A 13,601-nucleotide genomic window follows, 5' to 3' on the forward strand; every position below is an offset into this window, starting at 1 on the left:
GGAACAGCTGTGTGTTTAAAACACTAGCGACACCTATAGGAGAGGAGGTGGTACGGCTGCTTCTCATCAATTTAAAGTTCATTTGCACAGTGGCAACATGCACATAAATATCACTAACGGACAAAAGGAGAGTTCTGGTGATATTAAAAAAAAAACGCAAACTATTATAAATTATGAAGTCATCTCACAAAAAGAAATAAAACAAGTCTATTCAGATGGACAATCATTAAATCCTCTGTCTGAAACTCTTCCAACCATGGACAAATGTGTTGTTGTTATAATAATAAAATGTTATATACACCAAAAAAACATTTTATCTATCCCCACACATTAAACTTTGATTTTGGTGCTTCAAATATATTGCATTCCTCATTTTTAGCCACTAATAAATGTAAAAATGTAAAAATAAATGTAAACCGTTACCAACAGCAGCATTACGTTAAAGGACCAGTTGACAGATGGACATTTGAAAGTTAAATAAAGTCATAGTAGCCTTTCATTGTGTCTGTTGCATTCCATGTGTGATCTCAGGCCTGCCACAGCAGCACAGCCTGCTGACCCCTATGTTGAACCTTGACACCACAGTGACCTCAAGGGTTCTGCTGAAGGCTGGAGATGAGCTGGAAGAAGAAGAAGAACAAGAGGCAGCTGGACAGAATCCAACTGCTGCTGAGACAAGTAACAACACAGAGGCTTAAGTTACCAGACAGCTGTTACTTGTTACACAGGAGAAAGAATAGATAGACTCCAGAGAGTGATAAAGACAGAGAGTTGAAGAAAGGCTTTGTATGTTTTAAAAGGTATTGGGTAAAAAGAACCACAAATTAATGTTGTGCACAAGTTGGGGAAAAAAAACAAAGTTACCCTTTAACACTATTTTATCTAGATCTAGATTAAGATATTTAATTTACAATTATATAAAACAGAGAATAAAAAAATCAGAAGCCTTAACAAGCAAATGTTTTCATGATAAATGGCTTAAACTATTTATTATAATAAAATAGCTTATTAATATTGAGCGTCAAAAGGAGTTACCAATTATTTCAATAGGTGTCTTGAGTGAGTCTTGTAACATAGTGGGACAAGTCCAGCGCCAGGGGATATACAATAAAAAAAAAACTACGAAACAACGTAGAAGAGGTGAAGTTACCCTGCCCGGAGGAAGCCCTGGGCCCCCGTCTGGAGCCAGGCCCAGATGGTGGGCTCGTCAGCGAGCGCCTGGTGGCCAGGTTTGCTACGGAGCCCGGTCGGGCACAGGCCGAAGAAGCAACGTGGCAACTCCCTCTCCATCCCATGGGCCCACCACCTGTGGGAGGAACCGCTGGGGTCGGGTGCGCTGTTACACGGGTGGCAGTGAAGGTCAGGGGCCTCAACGGACCAGACCCGGGCAGCAGACGCTGGCTCTGGGGACGTGGAACGTTACCTCTCTGTGGGGGAAGGAGCCGGAACTAGTGCGGGGGATGGAGTGCTACCGGTTAGATCTGGTGGGGTTTACCTTTACGCACAGTCTTGGTTCTGGAACCATACTCCTGGATAGGGGTCAGACTCTTTTCTTCTCCGGAGTTGCCCAGGGTGTGAGGCGCCGGGCGGGTGTGGGGATACTCACAAGCCCCCGGCTGAGCGCCGCTGTGTTGGAGTTTACCCCGGTGGACGAGAGGGTCGCCTCCCTACGCCTGCGCGTTGTGGGGGGGAAAATTCTGACTGTTGTTTGTGCATATGCACCATATGATGATTGGGAGGAACGGCCTCCCTGATCTGAACCAGAGTGGTTGTTTGTTGTTGGACTTCTGTGCTAGTCATGGATTGTCTATAACAAACACCATGTTCGAACATAGGGATGCTCATAAGTGTACGTGGTACCAGAGCACCCTAGGCCAAAGGTCAATGATTGATTTTATAATCGTTTCATCTGATCTGAGGCCGTATGTTTTGGACACTCGGGTGAAGAGAGGGGCGGAGCTGTCAACTGATCACCATCTGGTGGTGAGTTGGGTCAGGGGGTGGGGGAAGACTCTGGACAGACCTGGTAAGCCCAAACGGGTGGTGCGGGTAAATTGGGAACGTCTGGAGGAGGCCCCTGTCCGACAGACTTTCAACTCACACCTCCGGCGGAGCTTTTCGTGCATCCCTGTGGAGTCTGGGGGCATTGAACCCGAGTGGACAATGTTCAAAGTTTCCATTGCTGAAGCTGCGGCGAGGAGCTGTGGTCTTAGGGTCTTAGGTGCCTCAAGGGGCGGTAACCCATGAACACCGTGGTGGACACCGGTGGTCAGGGAAGCCGTCCAACAGAAGAAGGAGTCTTTCCAGGATATGTTATCCCGGAGGACTCCGGAGGCAGTTGCAGGGTACCGAAGGGCCCGAAGGGCTGCAGCCTCTGCCGTGAAAGAGGCAATGCAGCGGGTGTGGGAGAAGTTTGGAGAAGACATGGAGAAGGACTTTCGGTCGGCACCAAGGTGCTTCTGGAAAACTGTTCGCCACCTCAGGAGGGGAAGGGGAACCATCCAAGCTGTGTACAGTAAGGATGGGACACTGTTGACCTCAACTGAGGAGGTAATAGGGCGGTGGAAGGAGCACTTTGAGGAACTCCTGAATCTGACTAATACACACTCTATGTTAGAGGCAGAGCTGGAGGATGATGGGGGATCATTGTCAATTTCCCAGGTGGAAGTCACTGATGTAGTCAAACAACTCCACAGTGGCAAAGCCCCTGGGATTGATGAGATCCGTCCAGAAATGCTCAAGGCTCTGGGTGTGGAGGGGCTGTCCTGGTTGACACGCCTCTTCAACATTGCGTGGAAGTCTGAGACAGTGCCAAAGGAGTGGCAGACCGGGGTGGGTGTGTGCCAATTACAGGGGTATCACACTTCTCAGCCTCCCTGGTAAAGTCTACTCCAAGGTGCTGGAAAGGAGGGTTCGGCCAATAGTCGAACCTCAGATTGAAGAGGAACAATGCGGATTCCGTTCTGGTCGTGGAACAACGGACCAGCTCTTCACTCTCGCAAGGATCCCGGAAGCAGCCTGTGAGTATGCCCAACCGGTCTACATGTGTTTTGTGGATCTGGAAAAGGCGTATGACCGGGTCCCTCAGGAGATACTGTGGGAGGTGCTGCGGGAGTATGGGGTGAGGGGGTCTCTTCTCAGGGCCATCCAATCATGACCGAAAGAACGAGATCCAGGGTACAAGCGGCCGAAATGGGTTTCCTCAGGAGGGTGGCTGGCGTCTCCCTTAGAGATAGGGTGAGAAGCTCAGTCATCCGTGAGAAGCTTGGAGTAGAGCCGCTGCTCCTTCGCGTCGAAAGGAGCCAGTTGAGGTGGTTCGGGCATCTGGTAAGGATGCCCCCTGGGCGCCTCCCTGGGAAGGTGTTCCAGGCACGTCCAGCTGGGAGGAGGCCTCGGGGAAGTCCCAGTACTAGGTGGAGGGATTATATCTCCAACCTGGCCTGGCCTGGGTTGCTCGGGAAAGGGAAGTTTGGGGTCCCCTGCTGGAGCTGCGACCCCCGCGACCCGACACCGGATAAGCGGACGAAGATGGATGGATGGATGGTACCACTTCACTTTAACGTCTCGTATTTAGCATTTAAAGGGTGTACGGTAACATTCAATACACACTTTAATGCAGTTGTAGGCAGATATGTTTTTAAATGTATTTGACAACTATAACTCTTCTCCACAAGTGGAGGCTGCTGTATAAGCACATAAGAATATAGTAAAACACAGGAGAAGATTTAATTGTTGACATTGCACAATAAACACCTAAAATATCCTTAAAGTAAAGTGCTTCCACATTCATTGCCGACAGGCCAACAATAAACTTAAACATATGAATTAACTTAACCTGTGCACCAGCACCTTTGAATTGAAAACTGTTTGAAATGTTATTGTACTCCACTCCCACATTCATCAGTACTGACTCCACAAGCCAACTCCAACAAATGAGGTTCATTTTATTTATTGTCATTTTACATTTGGAAAAGCAACGGTCAGTAATCCCCCTCAACTGTACTTCCATCCACATATTGTAGCTCTTTATTTCTAGGTGATTAATGTTTATATTCTTACAAAACAAAAAGATTTCAGACACAATCTGTACACTCCAAATCCAAATCACACCCCTCCCTTCAACCCATCTATGACAAATGTGCTAACATGGGAGCCAAATGTTTAGTGCAGTGTTGAAAACCGGTTCGCACACATAAAAAAATAACAATCAAAGTCGCATGTGCATCTGTGAATTACATGCTACTAAGTGTCTGGACTCCTCCTCAAAGACACAAGAGGACACATTAAGCAGGTGTGCATTGTAGGTAATACAAGGAAGGCAGACGATTTAGGATAAAGTTGACACAGAACAATTTCACTTTGACTGCTGTGTCTTAGAAAACAAATGCAGGAAATGGTTCAGTTCATAAAACCACTCCGCAAAAAAATATTTTTTTGCCAAAAAGGTGTGTAAAGGGGTAAATTCAAGTTTTACGCTCCAAGACATCTCTCACATGGAAGTTTTAGTGACAATGATGGTGTGCAGTGTTTTCATGGAAAATCTGGAAGGGCAACACCGAGGAGGCTTCACTCATTCAGGTGAAGGAAAGAAAGAAAAAAATAATAATCAAGTAACGGGGTTGAAATGTTCAGTCCCCCTCCCTGCCCAAAAAGATGTGACATAAAAAGGTCCCATATTGTCGCACTTTTTTTTTTTTTTTCTTCTTTTAAATATAACGTTTGCCTTCAAATATCACCAGGACAAGAACTTGTTTCACAATCAAATGTTTTAAATAAATATAGCTCCATTGATAGAATTTCTTCAAAAAAATAACCCTTAGAGCAAACTCTCACACAAGAAACTTAGCACTACCCCCCCCCTCCCCAACCCACGCATACCATAACCCTGCAGATGCAAAAAAATACAGTTGAAAAGACAAGTCTGTTAAAAACCAGCAAACTAAGACTGACTGGAGGGATTTAAACCAGTTGATACAGGAGTGCCAAGCTACAGGTCATAGTGGACTTTGGTAGAGATAATCAGAAAGTTTGAGAACATTAAATAATTATGTTGCAGTTTCTTATACCGTGACCAACATAACAAGCTTTGTTTCTGTGGGATCATGACAAAGGCCTGTCAAAGTACTAACACCTGGAACAGCTTTTTAAATAGTAACTGGTAAATTTTGAAATTGCAGATTCCTTTAAAAATTGAATGAATCCAGTTACTTCAGGCGATTCAAACTTTGTACCTTGTTTTAAACAACAAAAGTCTGATCAAATTGATAGAAAAATGAAATAACTCATGGGTAAAAAAAAAAAAAAAAAAAACTTAGACTTGACTAGAAAAAATTAAAGCCTTTATTTGGCAGCTACTTTATTATTGAACAGTGAAAATATTTTAACCCACCAATTGATTATTAAATATGAAATTTAAAACTGTAATATGGCCCCTTTAAGAAGAGAAAAGACATACATTAACCCTGCCCATAAGCCATGTTGACCATTTCAATGTCCTTCAGTACAGATTGGCAGCACATACACATACACAAGCATACACATTCATACACACTCCCACACGCAATACTGGTAGTGTGATTCAAATCAGTGAAATCTATCCAATGTGTGCCGTGGTTGGCTGCATGGGAAGTACAACAGACAGGGAGGAGGCTAAGGTGTCGATGACCATGAAGACAGCAGCCCTGTGCACCAGAGAGGTCACAGAGGGAGCAATACAGTGAAAAGGTCCATGTCCCATTGTACCAGCTGAACGACGGGTACTGCAGCCTCTGGGTCCCCCATTTGCACAGACGTCCCCACACCCAGGAGATGGGTGGAGAAACAAAAGTGGATGATGACAACTGTCCATATTATGGTCCAAAGAAGCTTGTCCAGTTCATCCAAAAGACAACTTTTTCTCCCTCACATACAAAACCATAGCAGCAGGTAGAGCTCGAGGGTCTCCCTCCTCGAGAAAAATAATGAAAAATAATAATAATAACAATAATAATAATAATAATACCTTTCCCTGTCATCCAGCAAGCAAGCTATGGAGAATTACCAGTTCTGGGAAGTAGCAGATGTCTTTTTGCCTTTTTTTAATTCTCCTTCCTCGCCTCAATCTTCTTAGCCCCTGAATCCATCAAACAATCAAGCAACCAACATTGTCCTCTGTCGTTAGTCTCTTGTCATGAATTCCCCCCGTTTTGCACGTCATCCCCGCTCCCCTCCCACAAGTCTAACCCTATCCCCCGTGTTCTGCCTCCTCCTCTCCTAGGCGAGGATGAGGGCAGATCATCGTTCGGGCTCCGACTCCAGGGCCAGCACCCGCTTGCGCTCACGACACTGCTTCTTGTGGGCGGGCCAGTCCCTCTGTTGGCACTGGGAGCCACAGTAGCGCGCCACCTGGCAGCGACCGCAGATGTTGAACTCCCGGAGCTGTGGAAAGACAGGGAACAAGATCACGCATAAATAAAATAACGTAACTATACATCGAACTGATTTAAATCAAACTAGAAAACCATGCCAAGTTTCACAGGATCTACAGTACATACCCTTCTCTCAATGAGTGAACAAGGAGGATAATGACACTCATAGTAAGTGCAGGAGCACTCTTCTTCCTCCACCAGCTCCCCGTTAGCGTTGTAATAGCGTGTGCGGCTCAGCTCCAGGTACTGCTCCTCCACAGGGTCAGCCGGTACCTGCTGGATGGCCAGCCAGTACAGAGACTGCTCTCTGGACCAGTAAGAGAATATGGGAAGAAAAATAAGGCACGTGTTACATGTTAAACAACAAATATTTATGCTAAGCTAAATATTTACGTTAAGCTGTAGGAAACATGACATATTGGGCTTTTACACACAGAAACACACAAGAAGCCAGTTCTTAACGCTCATCTATTACTCTCAATATCATTAAAGAGTCAGATAACCAAGAATACAAAATGTTTACTCATTTCACACAACAACAAAAAAACTAAATGCAGGTAGAGCCCAATTTGGTGCTAATGCAATGCTTATATTGTGTGACCGACAGTCAAAATATTTCCCCCCCTAAATTTTCAGTAAAAGAAAAGTAAATATCAATGATCAAGTAGCAATTGCCATATCCGTTTTGGTTTTCCTAGGGGGGAAATTGTAGTTGTCAGGCCCAGCCAGTGCCTTAATGAATCAGACTGGCTTTGCCCACAGACAAACCATCCAGCTTGTGCAGTACTGTACATTCCTACACAGCTACAGAATCATAATTCAGCCTTTAGCAATAGCATAGCTGCAGTCCTACCTCTGTTTGCTAGAAATCTCCTCCGGCTTGGGGCTCCAACCCACTGGCACCAGTCGCAGGTTGTCTAGCCGGTTGTCCACTGTCACAGAGTTGATGTGGATGACTTGAAAACTGGGGGCAATGCCTCCTCTGTGCTTCTCCCTGGGTCAAGACATGTATCCAGATCATAAGTCAACCAGTTCCTTACCAGTAACAAAATAATGGCAGCTCATTAAGATGACATCCACTGATTTCAACACGTTGGTCTTGCGTAAGAAGAGCATAAATTCTAAAAAGGCAGCAAGCAGAGACTTTATACTATCTCTAGGTCAAAAAGGTATTTGCAGCTCACAATAATATAGTGTGAATCGAGGGATAAGGCTCAATTTATTTGCTGATAAGCACGGGATAATATACCATTATATGAAAGATCAATAACAAGCAACTATTAACTCCAAACTTGTGGGATAAACCATACTGGTCCACTGAACTGCCTTATGATGTGAAAGCTTTACTGATAGCATCAGGATGAAGGCAGCTACTGAGCTCCAGCCTACACTGGTAGAGATACTAAATCTTTAAAGGAACACGCCGACTTATTGGGAATTTAGCTTATTCACTGTAACCCCCAGAGTAAGACAAGTCGATACATACCCTTCTCATCTCTGTGCGTGCTGTAACGCTGTCTGACAGCTCCAGCATTAGCTTAGCCCAGCACAGATCCTGCAGGTAACTGGTTCCAACTAGCCTACTGCTCCCAATTGTGACAAAATAACACCAACATGTTCCTATTTACATGTTGTGATTTGTATAGTCACAGCGTGTACAAAAAACAACGTAACATGAGACACAGCCATCTTCTGACAGTAAACAAACTGGGAACTATATTCTCAGACAGGCTTGCTGCGAGCATATCACTCCGCCCAAGTACTATATTCTTCCGCCTGAGAATATAGTTCACGGTTTGTTTACAGTTAGAAGATGGCTGTGTCTCATGTTACGTTGTACACGCAGTGACTCTATAAATCTCAACATGTAAATAGGAACACGTTGGCGTTATTATGTCACTTATTCGGAGCAGTAGGATTGCTGGAACCATTCACCTGCATGTTCTGTGCTGGCCTGATGCCGCTGGAGCCGTCAGACAGCGTTACAGCACGCAGGGAGATGAGAAGGGTATGTATCGACTTGTCTAATTCTGGGGGTTACGGTGAATAAGATAAAGTCCCAATAAGTCGGCGTGTTCCTTTAAGATTCTTAAGATAAAAAAGTAATATGAGAGCCGTTGGTGCATCTCTAGGTTGTCTAGAGTTTGCTGCTGCAAAGTGGCCTCTTCAGCATTAATCTTGCAATTTAACTGTGTTTTGATCAACAATATACGTATCTGTATTCAGCGGTCCTATTCACAACAGTTGATTATGATCAGAGGACCAGATCAAGGACACTTCCACAATAAAAATGCTCACCTACGAAGAGTCTTGACACCAGATGCTATGATATTTAAACAGAAAGAAGTGCTTATTGGACACATGAAATAATGAACAAATTACTCACCAGAGCAGCTCATGCAAAGGCCTTCCTGCCCAGCGGCCTTTGCCAATGTCGAAAGCATAGGCAAAGATCTTAGCGCCATTGCCATCCGCATCTACCTCCATGCGTGCCTATTAATGGAATAACATACCTTTTTAACATTGGCACTATCAGAAAAAAGGTAACAGCAATACTTCATAAACACAAGTTGCCATTAACTAGTCATAATTTACCTCAAATGCATAGTTTTCCACAAGAGGTATGTCCTGCTCATCAATCAGTGTGTATTTTGTCTGAAATGAGAAAATATGATTATGAATAGGTACACCTATTATCAAATGGTTACTTAAAATGAAGAGTGAAAGAGAAGCACAACATTTGTTCAAGGTGGAGCTTTCAACTCTAATACAATGAATAATAATGAAGCGCATATATATATATATATATATATATATATATATATATATTTTAATCATTGTATTTGTGAGTAAAATCTGAATCTGCAACATAAACCAACAATCTTTCTCGGTCAGGTAAATGTATTTGGTACATTGTTTTTTCTCTGAAGCAGAAGTACATGTTTAAATGTTTGTTTGTGTGTGTTTGCACCAATCACAGCAAATTGGGGGGGGGGGGGTGCTTCTGTAAAATATTTGGGGTGGGTAAGAGTTAAAAGTAACGTATTGAATTTTTTTTTTTTTATCTAAACCTAATCGGTTTGGGGACCAAAGTTTATTTCACTTACAATGGGACTTACAAATGCACGTGACAAGATACCAACACAGTAGTCCCACTCTACACTGACCATGATACAACAGCAAGGGTAGGTGGTGTACTGTTCACATACAATAAGGTCGAAACATGCAATGTGACTCTTTGTCTTGACTGCCAGACTATTGTGTAGATCTTAACAGTATTGACATCATGTAAATAAGTTGTGGGACTGCTGTCTGGAGCCCAGAAGAAGTATCACTCAGCGGGTGGGCAACTGATTCGTTACAGCCCAAACAACACTGTCTGACACGGTTTATCCTGAGTGTTAGGGTCTTGTGACACGAGCAGCCAGGAGCATTTATTGATCATCATTCAGCCATAGTTTCACGTGACATCAGCGTGGAGCGATAATATGTAACTTAAGCCAAAAAACGATGCAAGTTTTCGGTCACAGATGTTGAGTTGTATGCCGTCCTTGTCGGTGCTTTTTCACGTTGCACAAAAGAATCAGTTGATGGAGCATGGCCATAGCTTCCTCATTAGCAGACACTTCACCGTGTAATCCAAATAACATGGCTAGCGTGGCACTGCTAACTGTAACGTTACGACGCACCGACCGTTAAAAAGATATGACCAACCGTCGAAAAAACAACCTTCTTCGCCATTTCTACCCGACACCGATAACGAAAAATTGAGGACCGGTGTTTACCTTTGTTGCACTATTTTACCGTCATCCAACAGCTAAGAAACCTGCTACGTGCTAGTTAGCCTTAGCTTCATAGCGAGACTGTGTGGTGGCCGCGGAGGTAACGTTACAGAAAACCAGTCTGGCTCGGCCGGCATCTCTAATCCGGTAAATGCGGTTAAAATCAATAAAGCTGTGCTACTCCTAAATCGGCAACGGGTTGATAACCATAAAAGGGTTTGACTAGCACCGACTCATCACCGCAAAACCCATTTTCCATCGCCTTTTGTGATCCCCGCGGGCCCTCCCCCGGCCGCACATGGCAGTCCTGGGATCCAGCTCACCTTCCCGGCCACACGGCCGAGCCGTACGATCCCTAGCTTGAAATCCGACATCAGGAGGAAGGGCGGTGGTGACAGAGAGGCGTAGGATCCAACCTAAACAGTATTCAGGTTTAAAAGTCGCCGGGGCAGCCCCTCAGCCCCGCTGCGATGCCAGTTTGGGTTAACTGGTTGTTTGCCCTGATCTCTCCGGCAGCAACCCAGCCTCGGTGACACACCGCTGCTGGCGCAGGAAAGCCGAGCGAGCTGCTGAGGGGGCGGGACGGGACGAGCCACAATCAGATCGTCCAATCAAACTTACGTTACGCTTTTTCTAATAGGAAGCCTCCGATCATGTTGTCCGATAGAAAACAACCAATTTTAACGGCCGCCTGTTTCCGATATTACGTCATCACACTCTCGTGACCACTTCCAGACATTTTCGCGCGAAATGTTTGCTGGGTGGGAATATGGTCTTGAATTTGTTCCAGTGGTTTAAAACTGTTTATGGTTTAAAAGCATTTTACCCCTCCATAGTCCACTATGTACTGTTGAAAACCTCAAATTGCAAGCAATGTCGATTATCACTCTTTGTGTTTAGATTTTTTTAATCCATGATTTTATATTTCTAAAACTTTCCTAGAGCCTAGAAAGGTTATTTTTATTTGCATGACGTCATTGTAATGTAAAGTTTATGAGCCGAACAGAAACGCGCGGGCGATGCCAGCAGGGTTAACACAAATTTCCATCTTAGAGTTTGGAATCCTAATAGGCATAGGTCTACTCTACATTCAGGACTTTTTTACTCATCTTTTCAGTGTTTTTTATATTCTAATACTTGATTTTCTTAACCTTCTTATATTTAGAGAATGTGTGTCATGCATCTACAACACCAAAACAAATTCCTTGTATGTGTAAAAAACGTAATTGGCAATAAAGCTTTTTCTGATTCTGATGGATGCGAATTAAATTTGTATTATGAATAATGAAAATTAAGAGGGGGTAGGATAAAGTTCTCAACTTCTTCCTACCCCATTTGAACATGAACAATATTATTTGAGTTTCTTATTTGTTGCTTATATCTTGCTGAGGATGTCGTTTGTTTTTCGTTTTTATTGCTTATAAGTTTTACTTTGTGTTATTATTTATTTTTTTAAATGTTCAATAAATTGACTAAATAAAAAAAGTCCTTACAACGTCATATGACGTTTGCTGCTAAATTAGGCTTGCTGCAGGACCAGTGTGTATTATGCTGTACATCAGTATGACAATCCTGCACTAAACTAAACTAACAACACAAGTTTCCAATATTGGTGTGGTTTATTTAAAAGTCAATGCAATTGCAGTTAAAATACAGTTGCCTGTGTATGTATCTGTGTTTAAAATAGTAACATGTTTAAAGACAATTAAACACTGATTTGGGGAAAGGACTGACATTTTTAAATATCAGATGCAGATGCTGCTTGTTTTTTTACTTTACTTTTGTAAAGCCAGGAATAATTGTCTTGTTAGGCTAAATAGACATGTTTATACCTGCTATTGTATTCCCATTCATATAAATTAATGTACCACCCCACACACACTCTGATGCTCATATCGTAGCACTTGAGGATGTCTCCAATTGCATTCTGATGCAGTTTCATCACCAGCATCTTCTGTACCAACACATCTGTGAATGAGTACCCTCTGGAGATCAGGACCTGTATTACAGAAACTTAGAAATTAATTGTTTTAGAATTGTACTAAGTTATAGCATATATATATATATATATATATATATATATATATATATATATATATATATACTTATATCCACATGCAATAGACATGCAATAGACTCATATATATATATATATATATATATATATATATATGAGTCTATTGCATTATGTTGTCAGAGAAGTTGCATACAACAAAACATATTATGTTAACATGCTGCCCTGAGACATAACACAGAAGGTTGGTTTTGTGATGCACTTCCCTGATATTTAAAACTCAACAGGGAAGATGAAGATGAATATAATTTTCTTTTTTAGTAAAGTCCACTTGCATTATATTTTTGTTTTGTTGTTTTTCTTGCTTTTTCTTGCTTTCTTTCACAACAAACTTAGTTTTTCCCATTATTATACAATGGCAACCCTGTGCCTCTTCTGTTCCTATTTCAAAGTGAACTGTGAGGAAACCCACCTTGCCTGATTCAGAAGGCACGACTCTCTTCTGTCAATCACTCATATCCAGTTACTCACAGACATTGGCCTGTGAGCAGTGGGAGGTGTTTGGTTCCTTGCCAAGGTTTTAATTTCTTGAGATTTGATCTGTTTCCTCCCAAACATACATGTAGCTTTAACAAAACATATTTCATTAAAGTTCAGTTTTAAAAGTGATGGGATAAAAAGGGGTACAAAGAGGATAACCATTTTACTTTCCTTTGATTTAAACCTCTTGTCCTAATTTTCTTTTTCAAGAATTTAACAGGAAGTTAACTTTTCTTATTGGCATCCATTGGTGAAAGCGCCAGGTTTTTAAAGTTAAAACAATAGGTCTCACTGGCAAATTAAATTAACATAAATATAAACTATCTTCCAATAACACAACACACTCAGCACAAAGAGTAAAGAACAGCACAGTAAAGTAATTTATTCTTCCAGTTTAACAAGACAAACTGAAAAAAACAGGATATTGATAGCTTCTCATTTTATGGTATCATCACACTGTAAAAATTTCTATTGAGACATTATAAATAGGTAGGCTACATTTTTTGGTTGCAGCCGTTGCTTTAGAAATTAAAACATAATTCTTGTGATGATGGCTGCAACCAAACCCGACTACACAGTCATTTTAAATAAATGGGCAGACCATATTTCAAATTGAGGTTATCCTCTCTGGATTTAAGAGCATTTCTAGACAGTGGGTGTTCACTATATTGCTAAAGCAGTTACCTCATTCCTGAGGTGTGGCTGCACCTCTAATCCCTGGGCCCACACATATGATGAAACTGTGTATCTATATCACACATACACCCTGGAAAATTTGACTCTTCCACTGTTTTCTCACAATGGTATTTAGTAAGCATAAAGAATATTCCAAATTAAAATATCTGGCTAGTTTTTGAA

At 42.4% G+C, this 13,601-nt stretch overlaps 1 protein-coding gene across 1 annotated transcript; it reads right to left on the reverse strand.

Annotated features, from left to right (window-relative positions):
• Positions 1–3,933: 3,933 nt before the first annotated feature.
• zmynd19 (zinc finger, MYND-type containing 19) lies at positions 3,934–10,821 on the reverse strand. The gene is made up of 6 exons (XM_028601421.1): positions 10,513–10,821; positions 9,003–9,062; positions 8,794–8,900; positions 7,261–7,401; positions 6,534–6,714; positions 3,934–6,417 (listed from the first exon to the last, which is right to left on the reverse strand). The coding sequence occupies exons 1-6, from the start codon at positions 10,561–10,563 to the stop codon at positions 6,274–6,276; spliced, it is 684 nt and encodes a 227-aa protein (XP_028457222.1). The 5' UTR covers positions 10,564–10,821; the 3' UTR covers positions 3,934–6,273.
• Positions 10,822–13,601: the final 2,780 nt, after the last annotated feature.

Source organism: Perca flavescens, chromosome 16, assembly GCF_004354835.1.
Source record: "Perca flavescens isolate YP-PL-M2 chromosome 16, PFLA_1.0, whole genome shotgun sequence".
Classification (NCBI taxonomy): domain Eukaryota; kingdom Metazoa; phylum Chordata; class Actinopteri; order Perciformes; family Percidae; genus Perca; species Perca flavescens.